The sequence below is a fragment of the Electrophorus electricus genome, chromosome 4 (genome assembly GCF_041902795.1).
Source record: "Electrophorus electricus isolate QZ-2024a chromosome 4, ASM4190279v1, whole genome shotgun sequence".
NCBI classification, from domain to species: domain Eukaryota; kingdom Metazoa; phylum Chordata; class Actinopteri; order Gymnotiformes; family Gymnotidae; genus Electrophorus; species Electrophorus electricus.
The window spans coordinates 11,911,701-11,934,936 of NC_137500.1; the positions used below are offsets into that span (position 1 = coordinate 11,911,701).

A 23,236-nucleotide genomic window follows, 5' to 3' on the forward strand; every position below is an offset into this window, starting at 1 on the left:
CTGCCAGGCGGATGCAATCGACTAACAGCTTGGAGTTCAGGCATTCCTAACACAGTCTTAGAGCTCTTCAACTGCTTGAAAAGTATTTGAGTTGAATGTAGATTTGTTAAGTTTGATTTGTGAGCACATATCTCCTCAAAATCACAAATCTCGCATTATTCTCTCCGAATGAACCACAGATCAGATATTTCTAATTGAATTTGAAGTAATCTGCCCCTTCAGTCACTTTTGTCTGGTAACTGGTAACTGTATCATCATTTGCTGATGTATATGAGAAATGCACTTATAGATTTGGAAGATGATGCATATAATATACATTTTTTTTCTTTCCTGTGAGTAAATCATGTGGGATTATGATATTTTCACCAAGAAAATGAAGGAGAAAAGCATGTTTCTCTGAGAGTCCACGGTAACGGCCACTGACGACTAGATCTGCTGAGTAAACCCCTCTCTTGTGTAACTGCAGGAGCAAAATGATGGGCCTATGTCTATAAATAATGATTATGTTGGTGATTTGTTACACTGGTTGTTTAGCAATGTCATGGCAGGGGAACAGAGAGAGAGAGAGATTGGGGAGATAGAGAAACAAGGGGAGATAGAGAAGAGGAGAGAGGGAAAGAGAGAGAGACAGTGTGTATGTGCTGGTTATAATTATATGAAACATTAGATGCGATCATTTAACTGGGGCCACTCCATGTTTGGACATGACAACGTTTATGTGTATAGTTAAGTATATGTGGCTATTGTTGTTGCTATGAGAACATATTGCTAAAGTATTTTGAAAGTCTCAGAAACACTTTCATAATAATTTACAAAAAAAAGCTGTGTTGATGACAAAACCAGCTGCATTTTCCACAGACACTGGCATGTAGGAAATCTGTCTGAGAATGGAGAGAATGCTTGGCTTAATGTGAGTCAGCCTCACAAACTAAACCAGTGATCAAATCTTAACAAACTTTAGACACAAAACAGATCATTGGTCAGTTGAGGAGGTGGGGAGGGCGCTTGCTCCATCTTCCTCATCCATAAACCATTTGTATGCTTCACTAATGAGGAGCTCTTCATTAGGGAATGTTAGGGGTTTAACAGTGAGACTGGGGCAGCAGTGCTGAAGTTATGGGAGGCAGCTGGTTGCTTTAGTGTGTATTTTCTCCTGGGAGAAGACACAGTCAAGCTCAGCGCAGCTTTGCTCTGGAGTTATAGACCCCAGAGTTCTCTTTGGCCTGTCTTCTGTGGGGCTCAGTTTACAGCCAGCCAGGAGAGCGCTCAGGGGTTGGGCCAGCCGGCATCGTATCAGACTGCAAACCAGCTCAGCATCCCTTAAAATTCAGGAAAATTCTCAGAGGAGCCCAAGAACCAGTGGATGCAGCATGGAGGAATAAAGTATAAATATGAGCCTCACTATAAACCATACTGCAGGCCAGCACTCTTCTGCTCAGGAGAAGAGCGCTAACACATGCATATGTGCACGTGCACACAGACACACAAATCAAGGGCAAATATTATCTGACTTCACGCATAATCCCCAACACCTTTCCCTAATAAGAAAAAAGAAAAACGTTGAATACTTACGTATACTTATATATATATACCTTATATATAATATCTTATATATACTAGTTTGCCCAGTTTTTCAACCTACAGATTACATTGACCCCTTTGAGTTTTGTAACGTTCTAGTTACCAGATACTGGTTACCATTCAATGTAATTCAAAGCCTGGACCCTGCTACTGCATTTAGTAGGCATTTAATAGTGACTCAGATTAGTATGCATATGTAATCAGTATATACATATTTGATAAGTTGGGAAAGAACTCAGGACATAATGTGTAATGGTGTGTAATTGATATAAATGTATACTGCAACACTCATATCACTGTGTTATGTAATTGAAGATTTTTGCAGTAACTCAGTACAAAATGTACAAGCACACAAATAAACACAAGTACGTGCGCACACACACACACAGACACACACATACACACACACACACACACACACACACACACACACACACACACACACACACACACACACACACACAGCAAAGTAAACCGCCTAAATGTTGTGCTGATGAGAGAAACATAGCAATAATAGAAAGACTCCTCTGTTGTCTGTGTTCACTATATGTAAAGCATCTGGGAAATTGTCCCAAAATGAAAACGAAAACACTTTTATTCTCTAAATGGACAAAGTACTTGGATTTCATCTTTCACTTAGTGCAGGAATGTATTTGTGTAACACAACAGTATGCATGATGGGGGAGTGTCTCTTTTCTACCATTACATTAAACCAAACACTTAAACAGGAAGTGGGGGGAAAAGGGTGAGAGGTGAGGGGTGCAGGACTCCATCTGGAGAGAAAATCACCTAAAACCTGCCTCCTCCTACCCGTCCCCCACCTCCTCTGCTGTGTACCCATCTCCCAGGCCTCCACTGACTGCTCAGATGTCCCCCACTCACCACGGCCCATTCTGCTCTTGGCAGGCACTGATTTCCCTGTTTGCTTTGCAGTAGCTCATGAGCAGAGGATGGGGGAAGCAGGGGTGTATGTGTGTTTGCGCAGTCGGGAGCGTTACAGTGCTGTAGTGCTGTGTTTCCCGCCATTCATACTGGGCCTTCTTTTTTGTCTAAGCCATGCTCTTTCCATGCTTAAACCTGCGAGCTCACTTCACACTGCCCGCGCCACTACAAGAGACTCGTAACATTTGACACAGAAGTGCTGGCTGTGTGATGTCACTCACCTTCTGGCACTGTAAGACAAACACTGATGTGAAGGGCACCACTGTGGGAGAGGGTGGGCGGTCTGCCTCGTGCCCTGCCTGCACAAAGAGCCACTCTGTGGCCCGCTGAGAGCTACGCAAGTGTTCCAGTCTCCCAGAATCACAGGCCACTCCCACTGACTTCACCTTAATTATTAACAAGCAGCCTGGCGTAACAAATACTTATTTGTCCTGGATAGATTTTAGGCTAATGGATAGAAATGCCACACTCCAGCACACCATGGCTCTGGGAACGTCTCTGTGAAAGTGGCTGATAACAGATGCTGGAGCTGTGTGTGTTTGAACTGTGTGTGTTTATGTGTGTGTGTGTGTGTGAGGCGGGGGCGCACAGGGAGCCAGTCTGTATTTACTCTGCCCTGATTCCCTGCTTGGATTGCAGCCCTACTGACCTCTCCTCCCCATGAGCAAATTTTCCTCTGCCCTCTCTGCTTTTTGTGGACACTCACAGGGTCCAGGAGAGGAGGGGGTTGGGTTCACAGGAAATGGTTAAGTCTGGATCTACTCAGTCAGGTGAGGAATCTGAAAATCAACACGGTGTAAAATTCACATCGTCTGGAATAAGTTTCCCCCCAGGTTTACTGTAGCTGGGAATTACAGATGTCTTGTTACTTTTCCATTCCTTCTACAGATGACATGACATGCTCTCTGTGTTAAATGCTCTAAATACCAGTTCTTTGAGGACAGCTGCTATACATAATCATTTTTTAAATATTTACTGAAGAATTTAAGGGTGGACATTAGAAGTGTTGTGCCCAGCCATTAGTTCCACTGGAATCTCTGATTATTATTTCAGCCTTTGTGTTTTCAGCAACATTGCTCTTATAAATCAGATGGCACACATCTGAGTAGACTGAGCTCCTGTTCTGCTGCCATTTGCTAATTCTACCTTCCAATGCCTTCTTGGTGCAGTAACAGCAGACCTCTTGGCTTTACAAAAAACTTGCCTTGCCTTTCAGAAATGCCTGTGTGCACCTGCATGTGCCTGTATGACCCTAACTTCTACAGGAGCCTCGGTCACCCCTGAGCACAGAAAACCTGCGCGTGATTGGAGTGTGACACTGATCTCTAACTGTAAGAACAGCCTGTAAGAACAGAGTGCCAGACTCACCCCGTCTGCCTCTGCTCGCTCATTCTCCATTCACTTGGGGGACTCGTTTTTGGGGGGCTCATAAAGGCTTTTCCAGCAGCACCTCCTGCTCCCTGGGTTTTCCTAGAAGCCTTCTGTCAGCTGGCCCGGGCCCTGCGAGCAAGCCCCACCCTCAGCAACAAGCTGCTTATGTCCTTTTTCCAGCAAGCTGCTGCTGTCTACCTCACCCAGCCTGCTTGTGCTCTTGATGCTTCTCATTACAGACACATTAGGTCCCAACCGCCGCTTGCCTCTTGTGCTGTAAGAACACACTACTGAAAATAAACACCCAGCTTTAGAAAACTATAGACCTGCTCAAAGCCTGGCCCTGTTGGAGCCATTCATTTAAAGTGGCAGTGTAGCGGTGCTCTTTAGTCTAATGCTTTATGAGTAAGGGGAAGGGGAGGAAGTATCAGTTACTGTGGAAAATGTATATCTGGAATTGTAGGTCATCGCATGGGGAGTTAATTCACTCAAAACATAATTCTTCTTTTTTTCCAACCTATTTATAATATTTAGATCTATTCTTTGTTCCTGCTTTGCTGCAGTAAGCTTATAATAGAGAAGTTGCCATTGGAAATAAAAGATTCCTAAAAGCTCAACTCAACTGTACATCACTTATTTGCATCTTGAATTGTTCACATTTGCATGTTTAATCAGGCCAAGGCGTGAGTGAATCAGGCCTCAGCTGGAGTCTGCCTGCAGTTCAGTCTCCGTAGGCTGGCACCACTCCTGATCCAGCACGCTCTCTGCTGCCACACTCATGTTAATGGTTTAAATATGTACTCGGCTGCTGATCCCCTAGAGAGATCCCCTGCATACTTGTGACAGCCGCTCATTTCCAACTCTCACCATTTTTATTTGCTTTCTTGGTCTCTTTCATTCCTCCCCGCCCCTCCTATTAGTTTGGCACCATATTACAAAGAGGAGCTCAAAGATGCAGTAAGAAAATAATTTAATAATAGTTTACACTCCTGGCACCATTACTGGGGTATTTTAAATCACCATTATTCAGCCAGAGTTCCCCATCGCTGGGTTGAAGTAAATGTAAGTGTTTAGATCATGACAAACATCCCAGTTAAAATTTATCATGGAGTCATATGGAATCCCCTCTCGTATCTCTCTTCTCTTAATCTCTTTTCTGTATGCTATTAATTAGCATACTGTTTTCACAGTATGTTCACATCATCTTAATTTTTCTCTTCATGATCAGATTCTTGTTCAAACCTGCCTGTGCTGCATCAGATAACACATGCACTGAAGTAAATCCTCAGAGAAGAAAAATGCTTCCTTAAGGTTAAAATTAAGAACATTTACATGATTATAATAAGCTCTGTATGCTGAATGCTCTGGTGTGCTTGCACTAAGAGTCTCTGCTGCTGTTGAGTCCCCTGAGCCGATCGACTGAAGGATTCTGTTACGGTGCACCAGGCACCCTGAAAGGACACGCAGAAAGGACACGCCGACACACACACACACACACACACACACACACACACACACACACACACACACACACACACACACACACACACACACACACACATCTGCCACAGTCCCAATCACCCACTTATTAGTTATTGCACACACCTGTTCCTAATTTGCCCTCTTTTGGTGTCCTCACTATTTAGGCCCGTAGGTACCTGCCGTCGGTGCTTAGCATTGCCAGTAGTCCATCACCTGTACCTGCTCTCAAGCGCCCTTCAGTCCTGCATTTATTCTACACAGCAAGTTGTTACCATCGCATTGTCTGCTTTTTATTGTCGGGTTCGCTCGAGTCGAGCTGTTATGGAGAATAAAGATTCTGTCGCTTTTCACTTGCCTCTCGCCCCCTCCTTGCTGCCAACATCACAGATTTACTTCAGACATCCTTGCGATCAGGTGGCAAATGATATTTGCTTGCTCTGACACAGTCAAATTAGTCTATAATGTGCCTTAACAAAAATTCATAAACATGGCTGTGCGGGTTGCGACAGAATACCACATTCGGGAAGAACAACTATTGCTCAGGGAAAATATCTACATGGGGATCTGAAAGACGTCTTACGTGTGATCTAAGAATTTCCTTGGCCTACTATATCTCCATCTGTTAAACAGGCCAGGCGTCAGTCCCGGGGCTCAGGCGTCGGTGCTCTGGTGGGGGGAGGGGATTAGCAGGTTGACAGAAACAGAGGTGCTCCAGTGATTAGGGAGGTGACGTATGCATATAGCCTGCAGTTGGCTGCCCCACATACGCACATAAAAAGCACATCAATAAAGACAGCTCTGCATACAAGAGGAGCAAGCCTGCAGCTTTATTTAGGTGAATATGTTCACTCTGGCAGGACCCTTCTGGAGGTAGATGGGATTTTTTTGTACTCTGCAACCTCAAAATATTGACATTCTTGTTAGTCTGTGGTGGATTTGTGTTTGGCAGTGTACTTCACTGGGATAAGTAAGGGTAGGGAGCAGAGGAACAAGGTGGGGACGGGATAAGGGGTGGAAACTGGGGCAGGAAGGCAGGACTAGTGAGGGCACTTTGGGAAAGAAAGCAAAGGTAGAGTTAATATGGTCCAGTCTGATTTTGTGTTGTTTTAATACTGAGAGCTAAAGATGGACTTCTCTCCCAAATATATGAATGACTTTGCCATGAGTGATGTAGGTGATGGCTGTTGTCCTAATATGTAACATAAAGGAAGGCTTGAAAGAGGGCAATAGTGTAGAGGCAGTTTTTCACAGTAATATGGGGCCGGTTTCACCTCCCACAGGAGTCATCAGCCTCCTGCTCTTCTCTGCTCCATTTCCAACCCCTTCAGCTTGTAGTAATACAGCACACTATTCACATGTGTGACTATGACTTCCAGTGATAAAAATGCCTCACAAGTCACAAGACATGGAAAAACTCCTGGATAATCCCACTAATGTACATATTTTGTATTATATTGAACTAAATTGACTTAATCTGATGTGGAGAAAAATACAATCACACGTTTGACCTTTTATTTTTGGGTTGATACATTTATCTGAGTTTAGATGGTGGTTTTAAACTAAAAAAAAAAAAAGCTTCAAGGTATTTTTATTTTGTCTGTTTTTTACCATGTCTGTTGAAAAAAAATCCTGAAACATTTGGTTTGCCATAACATTGATGAGATATTTGCCTTTAAAATGTCAGCTGACCTTCTGTAAAGACTGTGTTGTGTGACATCCTACTATTTTTTTCCAGTGTTATTGGGGTGATCATTCTCTCTCGCATATGTCATTACTGTGCAGTGTATGGACGGTGTCCTTCAGAAAGAGCAGGAACACTGATTCAGTGGTACCTCACACATCGTATGCCTCCACAGACAGCCTGTGAAGGGTTCAACAGAACTACCTCTAAAACCTCCCTGTGAAAGAGACTTTATAAGAGCATCCATGATAAGAATATTTTGTGAAAAATTGTGGATGTAAAGTGATTTAAAGAAAAAACCTTGTTAACTCAAACTCAACTCAAACCGCTCAAAATAGTAAAAAACACAAACACAATTGAAAACTGGCTAGGACACAACCATATATATTAGGCACATTGGTAACTAATGTCAACAACTAGTGTCAATAATATATACGTACATATCTGCACATACATAACACAGAAATGAGTCACATTCTGTGAACACATTTAAAATCTGAAGGTTACGTATGTAAGAAGCAGATTTTGTCTTACAGTTAACAAACCACATATAAACTTTTCTATTCTGCATATTCCATCATATTACACAGAATCTATTGCCACACATCACCCTGTTTTTTTTAATGACAAAAATTTATATTAGTGAAAATTAGTGAAAGCTATAATGCGGCATATCATTACAGCTAGCTTGACTTTCATTGTGCTTCTAGAAGTGATCATAAAACATGTTTTCTCATAAAGAGGTTAAAGCACCTTACTTAATAAACATCACTTATCCACAAACAAAACAAGGAACCAATTTGCTAATCTCTCTTTAATGTTATTAAAATGTCTACTGAACGTGCATTTCACTGCATTCAGGAGTCCTCTGTTGGAACAGCAATGCCTTCTACCTCTCATTTGTGATTTCTAATTTCACGGTTGCTTAATGGGAGGCTTTGAGGTATGGCTGTGTCAGTGGGGGACAAGATGGAAAGGACAGGCTTTCAGTCAGATTCATTAGCATTCATTTAGAGGAATCAGATCGGCAGCTTCTGCCACTCTCAGCCTGTTGATTCAACACGCTACATTGCTGTGTGCTTTATCTCAGCCTAGCCTGACTCTCAGTGAAAACAGTGCACACATTGAGATTATGACAGATTATCTGTTTTTTTGACTAAAGATGAGTTTGTGATATCACAGATTTGGCATCAGCAAAGGCACAATCTTGAGTGGAATGGCCAGAGGTCTGGTTTTAGGCCAGCGAATCCAGTTTATCAGCTTTGTATCTGTCTGGCAGAACACCTATTTATCATCCTTCTAGAATTAAGTGGTACTTTCTTTCCAGTAATCAATATTATTTTCTTGTGTCACTGGATCACATGCCTGTCAAAAACACCTTGTATTTCATTGGTTTATCAAATCACCTTGTTCCTCACCTACCAGCTAACCACAGGCACTCCATGCTCTAAACACTAGTCAGTTAGGATGCTTGCAGTGGTGTGAACATACCAAAAAGAAAAATGACTTCAGTTCTCATTGGTCAGCGCATCCTTTCCATTCAAATACTAGGAAAGATAAATCTCATGCCTTCTGTGTACTGGTGCCAGACTTACTAATACTACAAGTAAGTTCCAAGTTTGGTGAGTAAAACATAAATTTATATTACAAATTTCTAGATCATATTGATCAGATCTGTTAATTAACTAGATAAGTTAATTTTGTCTGTTATAGTATAACTCTGTCTCCTGTATGTACTCTTTTTAGGGGTATGATGTCCTTTCTTTAAAATAGTTTATTAAAGTATCCACCCTCCCCCTGAAAGAAACATTTTCCAGATTTCTTAATATGATGATGTATGGGAAGTCCTAAGTGTAATGGAACCATTAAAGAGTTGTTCAGACTGACACAACAGAGTTGTCAAATACTTATGCTTTGTAGGTTGTTAGTAAAGAAAATGTAATAGAGTTATTAGAAACTGACCTAAAAACTTTTCATGCAAAGAATTAATACCATGGTTCATGAATCTACCCTTGGTGTGTGCTGTAGGGTCACATTTTGGAACCATTAACAGCAGAGTGCTGTTCTTTGTGCTAGAAAGCTCCATGACACGTGGAGTGAAAGAAGCTAGCAGAAACCATATTGTTAAAGTCACAGAAGTGTGCAGATCCTCTACCTACAGTCTGGCCCACACCGACATTCCTTCAGATGCAGCATAATTTATCACACTAGCTGTTGCCCTCATCAAACATGGATTAGAGTGGTTAGCAGGAGAAAGTCTACCCATAACCCTAGAGACAGAGATAAACCCACGCTGGGGAAATCAGCTACCAAAAAACCTGCTGTAGATTCTACTGGCCTAACAAACTGCCTGAGTGCAAAAACAAAAGTCCAAAAGCATGGCGATGCCTTTTAAACAAGAGGTTATCAGGAGTAACCTGGTACAGTGTTCTTGCCAGCAATATTCTTGTACATCTAGATCTGTGTTAAAGGTGGAAGCCCTGAAGAAGAAAGCATGCACATATTCTGAATTCAGAGTCAGAGTGCAAATGCCCACTGTAACTGAAACCATTAATGGCGCTCAAATGATAAAATTCATGCGGGTCAGTTCACTTGTTAACACTGAAAAAAAGAGGCAATATTGAATATATGCAATCAAAATCGGCAATATGAAATCTATAACTTGCAGATGACCCAACTGAATGTTTGTCATCTAGCCCTGATCATATTTCTGGAGGACCAGCATGACATGGTGCTCAGTGCTCAAGCAGAAAACCCCACATTATGGACCACTCAGCTCTTTAGCTGAGGAAAGTTGAGCACAGCTCTTGAACCCAGCACTAAAACCTATTCTACTACAAATAAATGGAGAGAACTACATATATCCAATGCCATCCAGGCTGATATATGTAAGGGGGTATATGTGGTGAAATAACGTGAAGCTTTGAGCAGGAAAGGAGATGTCAGTTAATTTTTCACAGACTTTCTGTACAATCCTGTGAGATCTAAACCCACTAGCACATCCTGCCTGCAGAAGCTAATGCTGTGCTCATAGTCATCATCACCAGTTCTTCTTGCTCATGTTTCTGCTATGTGAACATGTCAGTACAGACAGTAGAATATCAGCCAGCTTGTTTTATGGCCAGTTGCTCTGTGTCATCGTAGTTTGTGTTCGCCCTTTCTTCAGCAAGCCCCCTAACCACAAAATGCTGTAGGAACCTCTCACATACACTGGCCTCCCACAGTAAGAAGGATTCTTGGGCCTTGGTCAATAGATAGAACATATTTTGAGTGCATTCAATCACCATTAATGCCAAGCAGGATTCTTGGAGTGTGTTTGCATGTATGTTAGACCACAGTCCGAAAGCATCACCCTTCCACTGCTCTTTCAGTGCAGATGCTCCATTGGCCTAAGCAAACCACACAGCTACATACAACCACTCACACAGTAGCTTGAGCTCACAAATGTACGCACTCCATGTGAATGCACACAAGGTCACAAAGGCTCACTTGGTGAGAGCAAAATGTAACTCCCACAACTTAACAACACCCTATCAACAGACAAAAAAAAAAGAACCTTAACTTTGCTATCTAAATGTCAATAGTTCCCTTGTTCTTTCAAGTTCTAGGATGTGTGGTGTGTGTTTGGGCTTCATATTGTATGTTAGATGCTCCGTGGAGCAGGTCTGGAAACAGTATAGTTGATGTGCTTTCATGTGTGTGCATCTGTGACCCCCCTTCCCTCCAGAGTCAGAGCAGAATGTGTGAAGAGCTTTAGAAAGCTTGCAGTCTCACACAGACATGCATTAAGTAAAGCCATTAGGCATGCATTCACTTTGAAAGGCAGTTCACATGAGGATGTGGGTGGGCATATATGTGTGTGTGCCTGCACCAGAACACAACCTCTCACTTACTTCCCTGTCTCTAGAGGGCTCTGTCAGTTCATCTATTAATATGTGCTTCTGCAGGTACGTGGCATGACTGAGGGCCCTGACGCTCCATCAAGGCTGTGTGGGTGCTGGAGTCAATTAAGTCATTAGGACAGGTGCTCACAGAAAACACACTCGTGTAACTGCGCCAGCGGCCCAAGGAGGCTCCTGGGAGCATACTCCTGTGTTAACTGACTGCTCTATCCAGACTCTAGAGTCGCTCAGAGTGGCCCAGGAACCTTGGGAAGAGTGTTCCTTTTAAATCCTTTATGCCATGCCAGGCGATTCCACCTCAGATGGGAGGAGCAACTCAGCAGGGCAAAAGGAAAATTGCATGAGAAAGCAAACAAGCAAAATATATTTTTACAGGACTGCTACAAGAAAGAACCTTTGTCCTAGAAAAATACCCCGGCTTTAAAAACTACAGGTCCCTGAAAACATGTGGAAAGAACATTGGGGAAAGAGTGTGAAGAAAATTTAAATCAAAACCTACCAAAAAAGGAGAGGGCTTTTGCCAAACGGAGTAAGATGTACTTGAGTAACAGTTCTTTCCACAACTGGGCTCCCTTTGAGCTGCCAGATGGTTTGGCTCTGGGTTAAGGGCGTTGGCTGTCTGCAGTGCTAACACTGACTCTTACCACCCCTGACAACGATACAGCCCTGTAACACTTTTTTATGTAACGGTTTTTATCAATATCATCTTCTTTTAACAGCCTCTCATGTCACATATTAAAAAAGCTACATAGATACCAGAAAGCTTACATTATTCCAGATATGATACATGTTGCTATTAGACAAAGCACAATATTTAAAATGAGCAAACACCTTTGGAATTAAGACTGAGTACAATTTGAGGGTTGAAGGCTTTGCACAGGGGCCCAACAGTGACAATTTGGCAGTGGTGGGGGTTGAACCAGCAACCTTCCAAATACAAATCAAGTACTTTAACCACTAAACTTGCACTGCCCTGACTATGTTTTGAAACATTATTGTATGCTAAGAAGACATTTGAATATACAGCACAGGTTGTAGGCAAATGTCTTATTTGCACTGTAAACCAGTGAAAGAAAGCAGCAGTCACCTCAGCAGCTGCAGCGCTGACTGGAGCTCAGTCTTGAGTATTTATTGCAAACACATGGGTGGTTACACCACAACATTCACATTCATACTGACATTAGGTAAAATGTTATGAACAAGGACAAACAACTTATATTTATTACATATATTCCTTAGACAATGCAATGGATTAAACCCAAACCATAGATTACACTAGATTATAGTGCACATTAGTATCCTGGATTTATTTTATTAATACTAGAATTTCATAACCTGAATGTGAAGGTGACAGAAAAAGGCTTCGCACTGAACGTGAAGTCACTATTTCAGTCAAAGCTTTAAAACCTCTGACCTCTGATGCAGTATGATGCATAGCAAGGACACGTCTACATATTTATGAACAAAATCAAGAGTCTAAGACTGTGTGAAGCATATGTGATATTTTATCAGAATATTTGAGGAACATTGAAACCCAAGTCTGTGAACCGTAGAAAGCCTATGGAATTCTCATCAGTTTACACAGTCATACATGACAGCTACTGCCTGATTATTCTATTCCAAATAACCAGTAACATCTGAAGCACTGGAAAGGTGTCCATGAGCTCATAGCTCAAATTCTGATCAAATTTCAACTTTACATTCATTTTGTTCAACCTTTACAGTGAAAAAAAAAAAAGAAACATGGATAATCCTAAGTAACTTTTGGTTTCCAAAATCTCTGATGGACCACGGTACCTTTTTGAATCAGCCTAATCGAACATTTGGTCAGTGAGCCATGTTTGTTTTTATCACTCTACTCTCTAATGCAAAGGTGATATTACTTTTAGTGTCACAAAGAGGAAGTGAAAGGTGTGTGAGTGATCTTATGGAAGAGGTCCATGTGTGTTGTGGGTGGAATGATTCCTTGAGCCACAGAGTCTGATGGTATGCAAGGCCCAGAGTGTGCAGAGAGCTGCAGAAAGTAATTCACTGCTTTTAGAAGCAGAAAATCATAATTGACCAATCACAGTGTCTGTTGAATTAGGACTGACCAATTGTATGGTCAATTGAATTATATGTTACAAAATTAGGCCATCGTAATCAGCTATCATTCATGTGGTCAGTACTGACCTGCACACTGTATGTTTGCATAACTGCATAGTAATACAATTATTTTTGTTACATTACATTATTCCAAGGCCTTTGATAAAGCCTTCAATGCCCATTTTAAACATTACCTAAATTGCTTTTGTTATGTTCTAAATGAAGCCCAGGTTGTCCTTATGCCCCAAAGAATTATGTTTTGTGATTTTCTTGCAAAACTGAAATTGATAACATGATGCGTTTGACTGGGGTAGTTTTCTGTCATGCAGCCTGAAACCGATGCAATTGCTGAGGACGTTTTGTGGTTTTGGAGAGACTGCTTTCTGCAGAACTGATTTATGTTCTCCATTATAATGCAACACACTTGCTAGCTGACTTACGCATGCTCAGTTGCTGGGATTTGTCAACACACTAAATTATTTTGCCGGCTGTTTTAAATTCAGATCTAATTTGTACTTCTGCTTACATGATGCAAGAGTCTACAACGAGCTGAAGATTGAGGTTGGCATTTCTTTCCCCCTTTACTTGCAGTATTAGTGGGTTGTTGGAGAAGGTAGGCAAAATAAAGGTCAAAGATTAAGGGCCGTTGTAGCACTGGAGAAGCAAACGATTTCATCCATTTTTAGATTGTAGTGGAGGAATTTCATCTATGCATGACTGCTCACGCAATGCAAGAGATAACCATCATTTTCATCTTTCTTTGCTTCTTGAGTGAAGGGTGAGAATGCATTCATGTGTGAGTTCAGAGACACTGCCATAAGATTCAGTCCCCACAAATTTAATGCTCTTTATGCATTCATGCAATTTTTGTAGGTTTTAACCCTGACAATGTTGCCTTATAATAGCATATTTTTTTAACTGTTGGAGCAATGGGGGTGATTTAATGTAACATGTCTAATGAATTCATGTACAGACCCACAAACAGAGGCTACATTGGATTATCTTGGAGAAAATTACTTCTCTACATGCATAATGTGTATTATAAAATACAAGTTAATATCCCTGGATGTTAACAGTTCACTGAGGTTTAGTTTTACATCTCTGTGACTACTAGGGACATTGAGAAAAATGAGTAGTAAAGATGATGGATGAGAGACATGGTCTTGCTGAAAAAAATAGCAAACAATAAAGACTATATACTCTTAATGAGCCTACATAACATATGGCTATGTAGCATTGAAAGCAAGCCAGATGCCAGCAAACATTTATTTGAAGAAATCGCTGAAAGGTACTCAGTCATACAGGGTCTGGTCACAGCCTCAAACGCTAGCACCCTATTGCCTCAAACCTGACGAATAGCTGCTATGTCTCTTATAGGCTCCTACAACATCTGTGTGCATAGTGAAACTACCACCTTCTTTCATCAGCTTAATGATTGGTGAAAATTTGTTTTTGATTTTGGATCATATAGTTTATTCCGCTAAGGACAGTTGTGGACACGCCCTCTTTACAAACTTTTGAAGAGGCTCTGATGTGAGCTAACTTAGCAAACGTCCTCCAACCATGCTTAGGGACAGCCCAAATCAGACCCCGTCTAACTATAAGAGCTTGTATAAAAAGCAGCACTGGGAGGCGTCTGTTTCGCAGACAGAGAGGCTGCTTTGTGCCAGAGGCCAGACAGATTTCAGCAGCCTGCCCTCCCCAGAACTACCCTCTCGGTCTGCCGTTTTCTCCCGTTTATTTTAAGCCCTCATGCATTCGCGATGACGACACAGCGCTGGCCAAGAACACAGGAGTGACTGTGAGCTCTGGCTTGCCGCACCCATCTTTCCCTCTCGTTTTCCCAGCCACCAAGGCACGGCGTTCCGTACACGATTCAGCTATATTTATCCTTGCCGCTCTTTTAGGAAAGGATGGGAGCTTGTCCCTTTCCCCTGCTTGATTGCATCTCTGTGGAGCGTCTGTGTATTGACTCTCGCATAGTTCCCAAAACACTTTACCTCCGGATGAAGATTTGACGCGGACGCAAGCTAACAGCTGCGCGTTACTGCTGTGTGGGAAGCAATCTGTTATCCATTCTCAGTGCCAAACGAAGTCATGGGACAACGGTGTTAGATTCCCATTTAGTGTAGTCAAAGAAGCGTCTCTAATCAAAACAAAATACTGTAATTCTTGTGTGAGAAAGAAAAGTGAGAGGGGTTCCATGACCCGAGATAACTTCTTGCAGCACAGATGTGTTCATGCATCCAGAGCGGAAACATATTACGAATTACGAATGTTCCTTGTATTCAGTTGGATTTTATTTCAGAATCTAGCAGATACCCAGTATTGTCTCAAATGCATCAGATCTGTAGCTACTGTCCAAACTGTTACTAAGCAACAGGCACAACTATGTCTCACGTTGTTCCATGTGATGTTGCTGGCAGGGAAAAAAACGCTCGGCGTTAAATCATGGAGAGTATCAGGGCGGTGGGCAATCGCCCAGTTTTCGTATTAGCAGACGTCCGGCGAAACAGTTCCTCTTTTAGGAAAGCCTTATAATATTGGGCCATCCCCTTTCCAATTTGCTGATGGTGAGTCAGCTCTACTTCCCTCTGAGGGATTCCACTCACAGCAGCACTGCACTAGAAGGCCAGCTGTGTTATTCACCAACACAAGAAATTTCAGTCTAATTCAATCACAGCCACAGTTGGACTGCAATGTACCAATACACGAAACCGAATTATGAACATACCCAGCCCAAACCGTGTACAGCAGTACACACATAATCTGATTGTATGACATCAGTATTTACTTCTCTATTTTATTTTAGATGATAGAACCACCAATAAACCTTTTCAAAGGAATAAGATGGTATTTATTTGCCCTTGGTTCATCCATTTCTCATCTCATCAGCATGTTTACGATGAACCTTAGTCCAAAGAACTTTTATGAATACAGTCAGAGTAGTGTTTTACAAAAGAGAGAATTTTTTGAAATATTTAAATTTGGCTTCCCTAAAAATGGATTCTCATCTAAAAGGGAATTGTGACACTAAAGCGGAATCAGACTCTTTATATGCTGGTGAACATCCCTTCAGTGCAGAGTCAAACACGCACACACATCGCATATACATGCACATGCATGCGTGCACACACACACACACACACACACACACACACACACACACACACACACACACACACACACACACACACACACACACACACAAACAAACACTTCGTTTTGCTGAAATCGAACCCTAGTTTTATGTCCCTGGACGTTCTGTTGATCTGAAAATGTGCGGTTGTCACCTGTGCAGTTTCTGTTGTGATGATTTTGTTTCGCAGGGACCAATGTAGGAGGAGCTGCCCAGCGAGATGCTTGTTTATCCATCACACAACTTTATGCCCTTACAAGCTCGTTCCCCTGTGTGGACGATGGGATGACTGACTCTATATTTTTGTGATTCATGTGTGCCAGTGTCCTGTGGTGAATGGTAGTCACCACACGGTCACGGTAGACACACCTTTGTCGGTTCTTTGAAAGGACCCTATGAACTTGTACTTAATGCTATTTGTCATAGGTGCTCTGATAGGACCTTATGAACTTATGCACTTAATGCTACTTTTGTAGATTCTCAGATGGGGTCTTAGGAGTTTGTACTGAAGCTACATTCATAGACTGTTTATATGAGGCCTTGAGTATTACTCAGATACATTGTATTATACAGTAATACTTAACTGGAGCCACGGGTAGTACTGAGAGCTGTTATCTCAAGTCTTTTGAAAGATAGATATGAGGAATACAGGTCCCTTTTGAAATCATCATTTGGGTTTTGAAAGTGTATATGAACTGTTTTTTCGGTTAATGCTTTCTTCGTCTGGCATTGTAGGGGTGGGTGTCATTTTCTTTTGCTTTTTCTCCAGTTTCTATTTTTGGTAGGGAGTTGGGGAAGAAGTGCTTTAATACATTTTGTAGGAAAGCAAGTTTTTGGGGGTTTCTAGATTATTTTATTCTAAACCCACCATGATGTTATACACCTAGTTTGACTTTCTGTTTTTTAGATATGATTCTTTAGATATTTTGTATATAGTTTGCAATGATTTAAATCTACAGGGATTTATGAGTTTTCTCATGAGTCCATGAGTTTTCTTTTAATGTTTTTTGGGTCCTAGACTATCAAGCCTGAGAGGTGACACAATAAGGTTGAGACACAAAGTCCTGTGGTTATTATTATCTACAGCACCATCTCCCATATAGACATTGCATCAGTTACAATTAGTTACAGTATTTCTTTATTTAATCATGTTTCTCCCCCATAGCTGTAGGCTTCAGGAAGCCTCTGTAAATGTCTTCAGCGCTGGTTATAAGCGCTTGGTGAACTGTGGTATGAGTATTAAGACTGGCTCTTGGCACTGGTCTGCCTGCATGGCTGTATACACACTGTCACCTTCCCACCAGTCATTCCTGTTCTGTGCCTGAAAAGAGGGAATATGTTATCTGTGCAGATGATAACCTTGCACTTCTGCCTATCAGGGGCTCAAGTGCAGATAAACAAGAAGACAGCTATGTAACATTTAGTTCTGTCCATGGACAAAATGTCTACTCTATTTTTCCATCTAATTTTAAAATCTATTTATGGTTATGTATTAGATTCAAAGGATATGTTTTTAAAACATTCAATATATCAATGGCTCATGTTTAAATACAGCTTGTGTTTAATTATAGGTGATTACTATGCTTGAGTAGTTAGTAGTCAGCTCTGTTTGGTTGTTCTCAGTAGTTAGTAGTTAGTCAGTATTTAGTAGTTGGTCTGTACTCAGTAGTTAGTCAGTAGATAACAGTCATTCAATAGTTAATAGTCAGCTCCAGTTGGCAGTTCACATGCACCTGACCAGCCCAATGCACCGGCATTTGAATCACTTCACAGCACCAGTGAATCTGCAGTTGTCACTCTCTCATTTCTGACTGCTCTCTAACTGAGCTTGAGTGTACTGAGCTCCAGAATCAGTGCTGACACAGTTTCAGTGTAAGCGTGGCTGTGGAGAGCTACACCCAAGGTCTGCCTCTCTATTGGCGTGACTGACACAACTGTACTTCTCAGAGCATGTGAGGAGGACTGATGTGTCACGTCTTCAGTAACACAGCTAAAGTACATAAGAAGCTCCAGACATCTGGCTCTATATTATTTCCAGTTCAGTAATCCTCTCCTCTCTCCTGCTCCCCTTCTCTTTCTCTCTCTCTCTTTCTCTCTCTCTCTCTCTCTCTCTCTCTCTCTCTCTTTCTCTCTCTCTCTCTCTCTCTCTCTCTCTCTCTCTCTCTCTCTCTCTCTATTCTCTCATTGTTTTCTGTTCTTTGTGTGGCAGAAAGAACATTCCCCTCAGTTTCCAGTGCCATTAAAAATTGATATCTTGAGATAAATAGTGTTTCACAGTAAGTTTTGCTTTTAAAGTAAACACACACATAGGTCAAAGCAGGGAAGCACCTAGGTTGGGCGGGTTTGCACTGCATGGGATCAGCAGGCTGGATACTGATGGGGGAGGGAGATAAACCCCAGTCCCCAGTGGCCTGCATTAAACCAGGGCCAGGAGCTTTAAACTGTTTTAACATTGATTTCACTTTATCATTGGTAGAGACTCTGCAACTTGGAACATTCCATTTTTTAAGCATAGACACCTTCAGTGTTTGCACAACTGTATGAATCTTAATAAAAAAAATATTGTGATCCAAACAAGTGTGATGTAAATCTGGCTTAAAGTGGCATGCCATTCAGTTGCAGGCAAGGGGGTGATAGGGACGTTGACAAACAAGAAATGTAGATTTATCTGAATCTCTTTTGGCACTACAGTGCTTTAACAATTTGCTGCTGGTTATATGCACACGCAGTCTCTCGGTTCACACATCCATGTGTGACACAATTTACTACCACAGAAGTAAGACTTTTTGTACACTTCTTGTGCAAGACTTCTGATCCAGCATGTGGCATGTGATTAGCAAAGATGAATGTTTGGCTGTATGTTCCAGCCTTCTGTCCTGTGTGTGTGTGAATGCACCCATTAACTTGCACCTTTCTCTCTAGTTCTCTTGCATTCCACGGAGACCAAGAGACTAATCTTGTAAATTTCTAAATGCAAATATTTTGTTTATTCATCTAATGTGCAGCAAATTGTACTAACACTATTTACCCTGCCAAGTACTTTCTTTCTTTTCTCTCTCTCTCTCTCTCTCTCTCTCTCTCTCTCTCTCTCTCTCTCTCTCTCTCTCTCTCTCTCTCTCTCTCTCTCTCTCTCATACACTCCTTGTATAGCCTCAAAAACTAACTTGCTGAGGACCTATTTGGGTGGTGTTTCTTTGGTCACTACAAAGAGGACTGAGAGATGAGAGAGTAACTGAGGATTGTACAAGTACATTTGTAATTATAGAAGATTCAACTACAGACCATGGGTGAGTGTGTGTGAGATTGTCTATGATGATCAATGTAGCACAAACCATGAGGTGCAGCTATACATTCAGTTTGGAAATGGCTTTTCATCAAAATTCAGTAAGACCACATTTTCTGACCACATCAGACATTTGACTGCTTAGTCATCACACAATGAATATTTTATTCTCCCAGACGCCTAGCAGAAGACTAAAGATTCATCAGATCTGTGGTTGTGCTGTATGCATGTCTGGCCTGCTACTCTATCTGTCAGTCAGTCAGTCATTCAGTCAGTCAGTCATGCTTAAGGAAGACTAAAATAGAAGGTAAATGGGAATGGTCCAGAATCTCTCTCAGCTGCAGTTCTCACTCTCAGTGCTGTGATCTGCTGCCACCTTAATGAGCCAAAGCCTGACTTCAGGACCCAATAAAGGCCACTTTAATACCCATTTAACTTTCCTTGTAATTAACACATAGCTCTCAGAGTCCCTTGGAAGATCTGAGGGTGCTACACTAACAAAAGCACGCCGACCTCAGCAGAGTTCAGGGAGAGGCTTTTGCCTGAGCGCTGTGTAGAGATCTGTGCTCCTCTGGCAGTGCTCAAAGCCTCTCTTCATTCAGCCTGGCTGTTCTGAAGCCAGAGCCACCGGATGCCAGATCCCCTCCTCCCATACACACACGCTCAAGCTCCTGGGCGGAAATGTATTTAACGTGTTGGGGAGGGGGGGGGGGGGTCGGTCAGAGGAATAGAGTGGGAGAGGGAATAACTGCAGCTGAAAGGCACGCAGCACTGGGGAATCATTGTATACTGGCAACCTTATCACTCTTTCTCTCCCTCTCTCCCTCTCTCTTTCCTCACACTCACTCTCTCTTGCCTTCTCTGGGTGGGACACTACTGAAGTCTGAATGATCCTTTCACTGCGTTCACACACAAACCTCCCAACACCTCTGACACTCTGAGACCACCTTTAACTGCATGCCTGCAGGTCTCACACAAACACACACACACACACACACACACACACACACACACACACACACACACACACACACACACACACAGCCATACCCACACACACAACTCTTCTCATGAACTTTCACACAAACACAACTCTCTGCCACCTTCATGTTTAAGCCAGAGTGCTCTCACATACACTTGCTATGCCAGGTTCTGTGCATCTCATTAAAATAGTATCTTATTAGTTTCAAAGTTTATTTCAAAATTTATTTGTCACGTACATAGTCATACATGGTATAACTCGCAGTGAAATGGTTTTGTGATTATTATGCATCTTATTAAAATATTCATAATATGCACAAACATGCTCACACCACCCACACCCACACCCACACCCATCTACACACACACACACGGCTATCTGTAGCCCATTCATACTCCACACTTATTTGCGACTTATGTGCCTCTCGTTAAACAGAACTTCAGCATGCATAGCTCACTGAGATGAAAACCCAGACACAGGAGAGTCCTCAGACTTGAGCTGGAGCCTCAGGAGCAGAGCCCCGCGAGGCCCCCAGAACCGTCCCCTCTGCCTTCAAGCTGAGGTTATTTCTGGAGTGCAGGCTTATTCAGATGCCTTACCTCCGTCGCTTCCCTGGGACGTGTAGAGCAGGGCCAGAGCAGCACACAGGAAGAAGCGCAGCTTTCTCATGTTGCTGGTGCGTCTAAGCGTCTCCGCGTCTAGCTTTCCATTCACGGGACTGCCTATGTTTAGTGAGCAGACACTCCTCACGGGCTGTTCTCATAGAGGGGGTGGACCAGCAGGGCCTGATAGTCCCCCCTCCACCCCCTGCAAAACAGCCAGAGAATCCACCTCCCGCCCCTCATGCACACACCCCTCACACTCCCAGCCCTGCCCGGCACCGCCCCAAAAGAAGCTCAATTTTTCTCTCGTTCTGCTTTCTCTCTTCTTCCTCTTCTCTTTTTCTATCACTGTTTCTTCCTCTGTCCCTCTCTCTGTCTCTGAAGAGTGGAATTATGTGCAGGTTCTCTGAGGTTGAGCAAAAGGAACAGATGAGCTGATGCTGTGCCAGGAATTTTTGTTTGCAGCCCACATAACTGTGCTGAGAGAAATGTTGGAATATTGTCACTAATATTTCAGCCTCTCACAGCAGTGACAGGAACAACAGAGTGTTGTGTATATATAACTATACAGCATAGTCTAAGAATGTTATGTTATAATCTGAAATTAGACTATGACTAAATTCAAATTTGAAAGTGCTGAAATGTATAATTTAGCTGGGATATTATATGTCATTGTTCTATCTCTAGAGATAGATAAATTTGTCTAGCAAGATGTTTCCATTCTTTTTCTTTCACTCTCTCTATCTCTCTCTCTGTATCTCTCAGACTCCTTTTCTTTTTCTTTCTTTCTTTCTTTCTTTCTTTCTTTCTTTCTTTCTTTCAGCCCCAGTTTTCAGACTTGTGTATATGAAAATTGTATATGAAATTATTTGTAACTGTAAAGTTGCAAAAATTATTTGTAACTGTAAAGCATTTAAAAATTCTAAGGGTTCTTTGAAAAACTCCCTCCACTGCATTTTTGAACCTTAATTCTTCTTCACATTCAGGCTTCCTATGCACATAAGAATTTCTAAGTAAGCTAACTATTCCCTACTCCTAGCAATACCCCCCCACCCCAACTTTGGTTTCCCGCTCCTTCTCTCAGATTACACATGCTGGGCACTCTTAAAGTCCAAGTCTGTTTCCGTGGCCAATGTATGGTAGGTAGCTTCAGGAGAAAGGAATGCTTGCTGGCATTCTGCTGTGATTGTTGTGTTTTTAATGGCTGTTTCAGAGCAATGTATGAAGCTGCTTTGAGGTTATTGTGATTGCAATCCATGATGGGTTAAATGTCTGTTTTTGAATAAACTTGTAAAACCTGGCCAAGATGGAGGCCTACTGGTCAGAGTTGAGTATAACTGAAGTACTCCTGAGACCTTCCCTCTTGTACTGCTCTGCTCTCTCTGCTACTCTACTCACACACCTTTAGCTCTAATTAACCACACTATGTGACTATATTATTCATTATCTTTTTGGTGTTAAAGGAAGACCTATTCCAACTTCCGGATGCATACAAAGCTCATTTCAGTGGTAGCAGTGTGCTTTGTTTGAGCCACCCTATATTTTAATATATTTTATTAAAATATATAGCTAATATCTTCACACACCCTGACATGCCAAACAAAGGGAAATGTTTAAATAGAAATCCCTGTCAAGGTGTTCCAAAGTCTTCATTTTGACACAGAAATACTGGGGAAAAGCTACACACAGAAAACAGCACGGACAAAGCAAAAAGGTGAAACACAATATTGTGAGCAACCTTTCTCATAATAAGATTTACATAGTAACTATGTCATGTCTAACCAATTGAGCTATTTGAGAAATGTCCTTTGTAGTACACTGTTACCATCACATTCTGCCCAGCTGGGTCTTTAGAGGAAACAGAAAGTTTGGTTCTTTCTTGTGAAAGGAAAGGAAGCTGCTTAAGGAAAACATATTTTGTTAAAACATATTTATTTTTAATATGAATAAAAGGTCTGATGATACAATGAAGCATAGCACAATTTGTTGCATACTTGTAGTTATGTGAGTTTATTCATGGCTGGAACAAAGCAGACAAAGTTTGTTGCCATAGTCAAAGTGCAGCTTTCTCTTTAGTAGGCCAACTTCAACCAACAGTCAAAACATCTCAGTATCCAGGAAATGTAAAGCTAAACATTAACGCCAGTCCCAGCTGTTCTAAAAATTCAGAAACAAAACATTCAGAA

The 23,236-nt window shown here is 41.8% G+C and overlaps 1 protein-coding gene across 1 annotated transcript in view; it reads right to left on the reverse strand.

The window, feature by feature from the left end:
- Nucleotides 1–21,252, reverse strand: part of cspg4 (chondroitin sulfate proteoglycan 4) — a 45,519-nt gene extending 24,267 nt beyond the window's left edge. The window contains exon 1 of the mRNA XM_027004064.3: nucleotides 21,048–21,252. Coding sequence (XP_026859865.3) covers nucleotides 21,048–21,117 — 70 coding nt within the window. The 5' untranslated portion in view covers nucleotides 21,118–21,252. The remainder of the gene's footprint in view (nucleotides 1–21,047) is intronic.
- Between the last annotated feature and the right edge of the window lie 1,984 nt (nucleotides 21,253–23,236).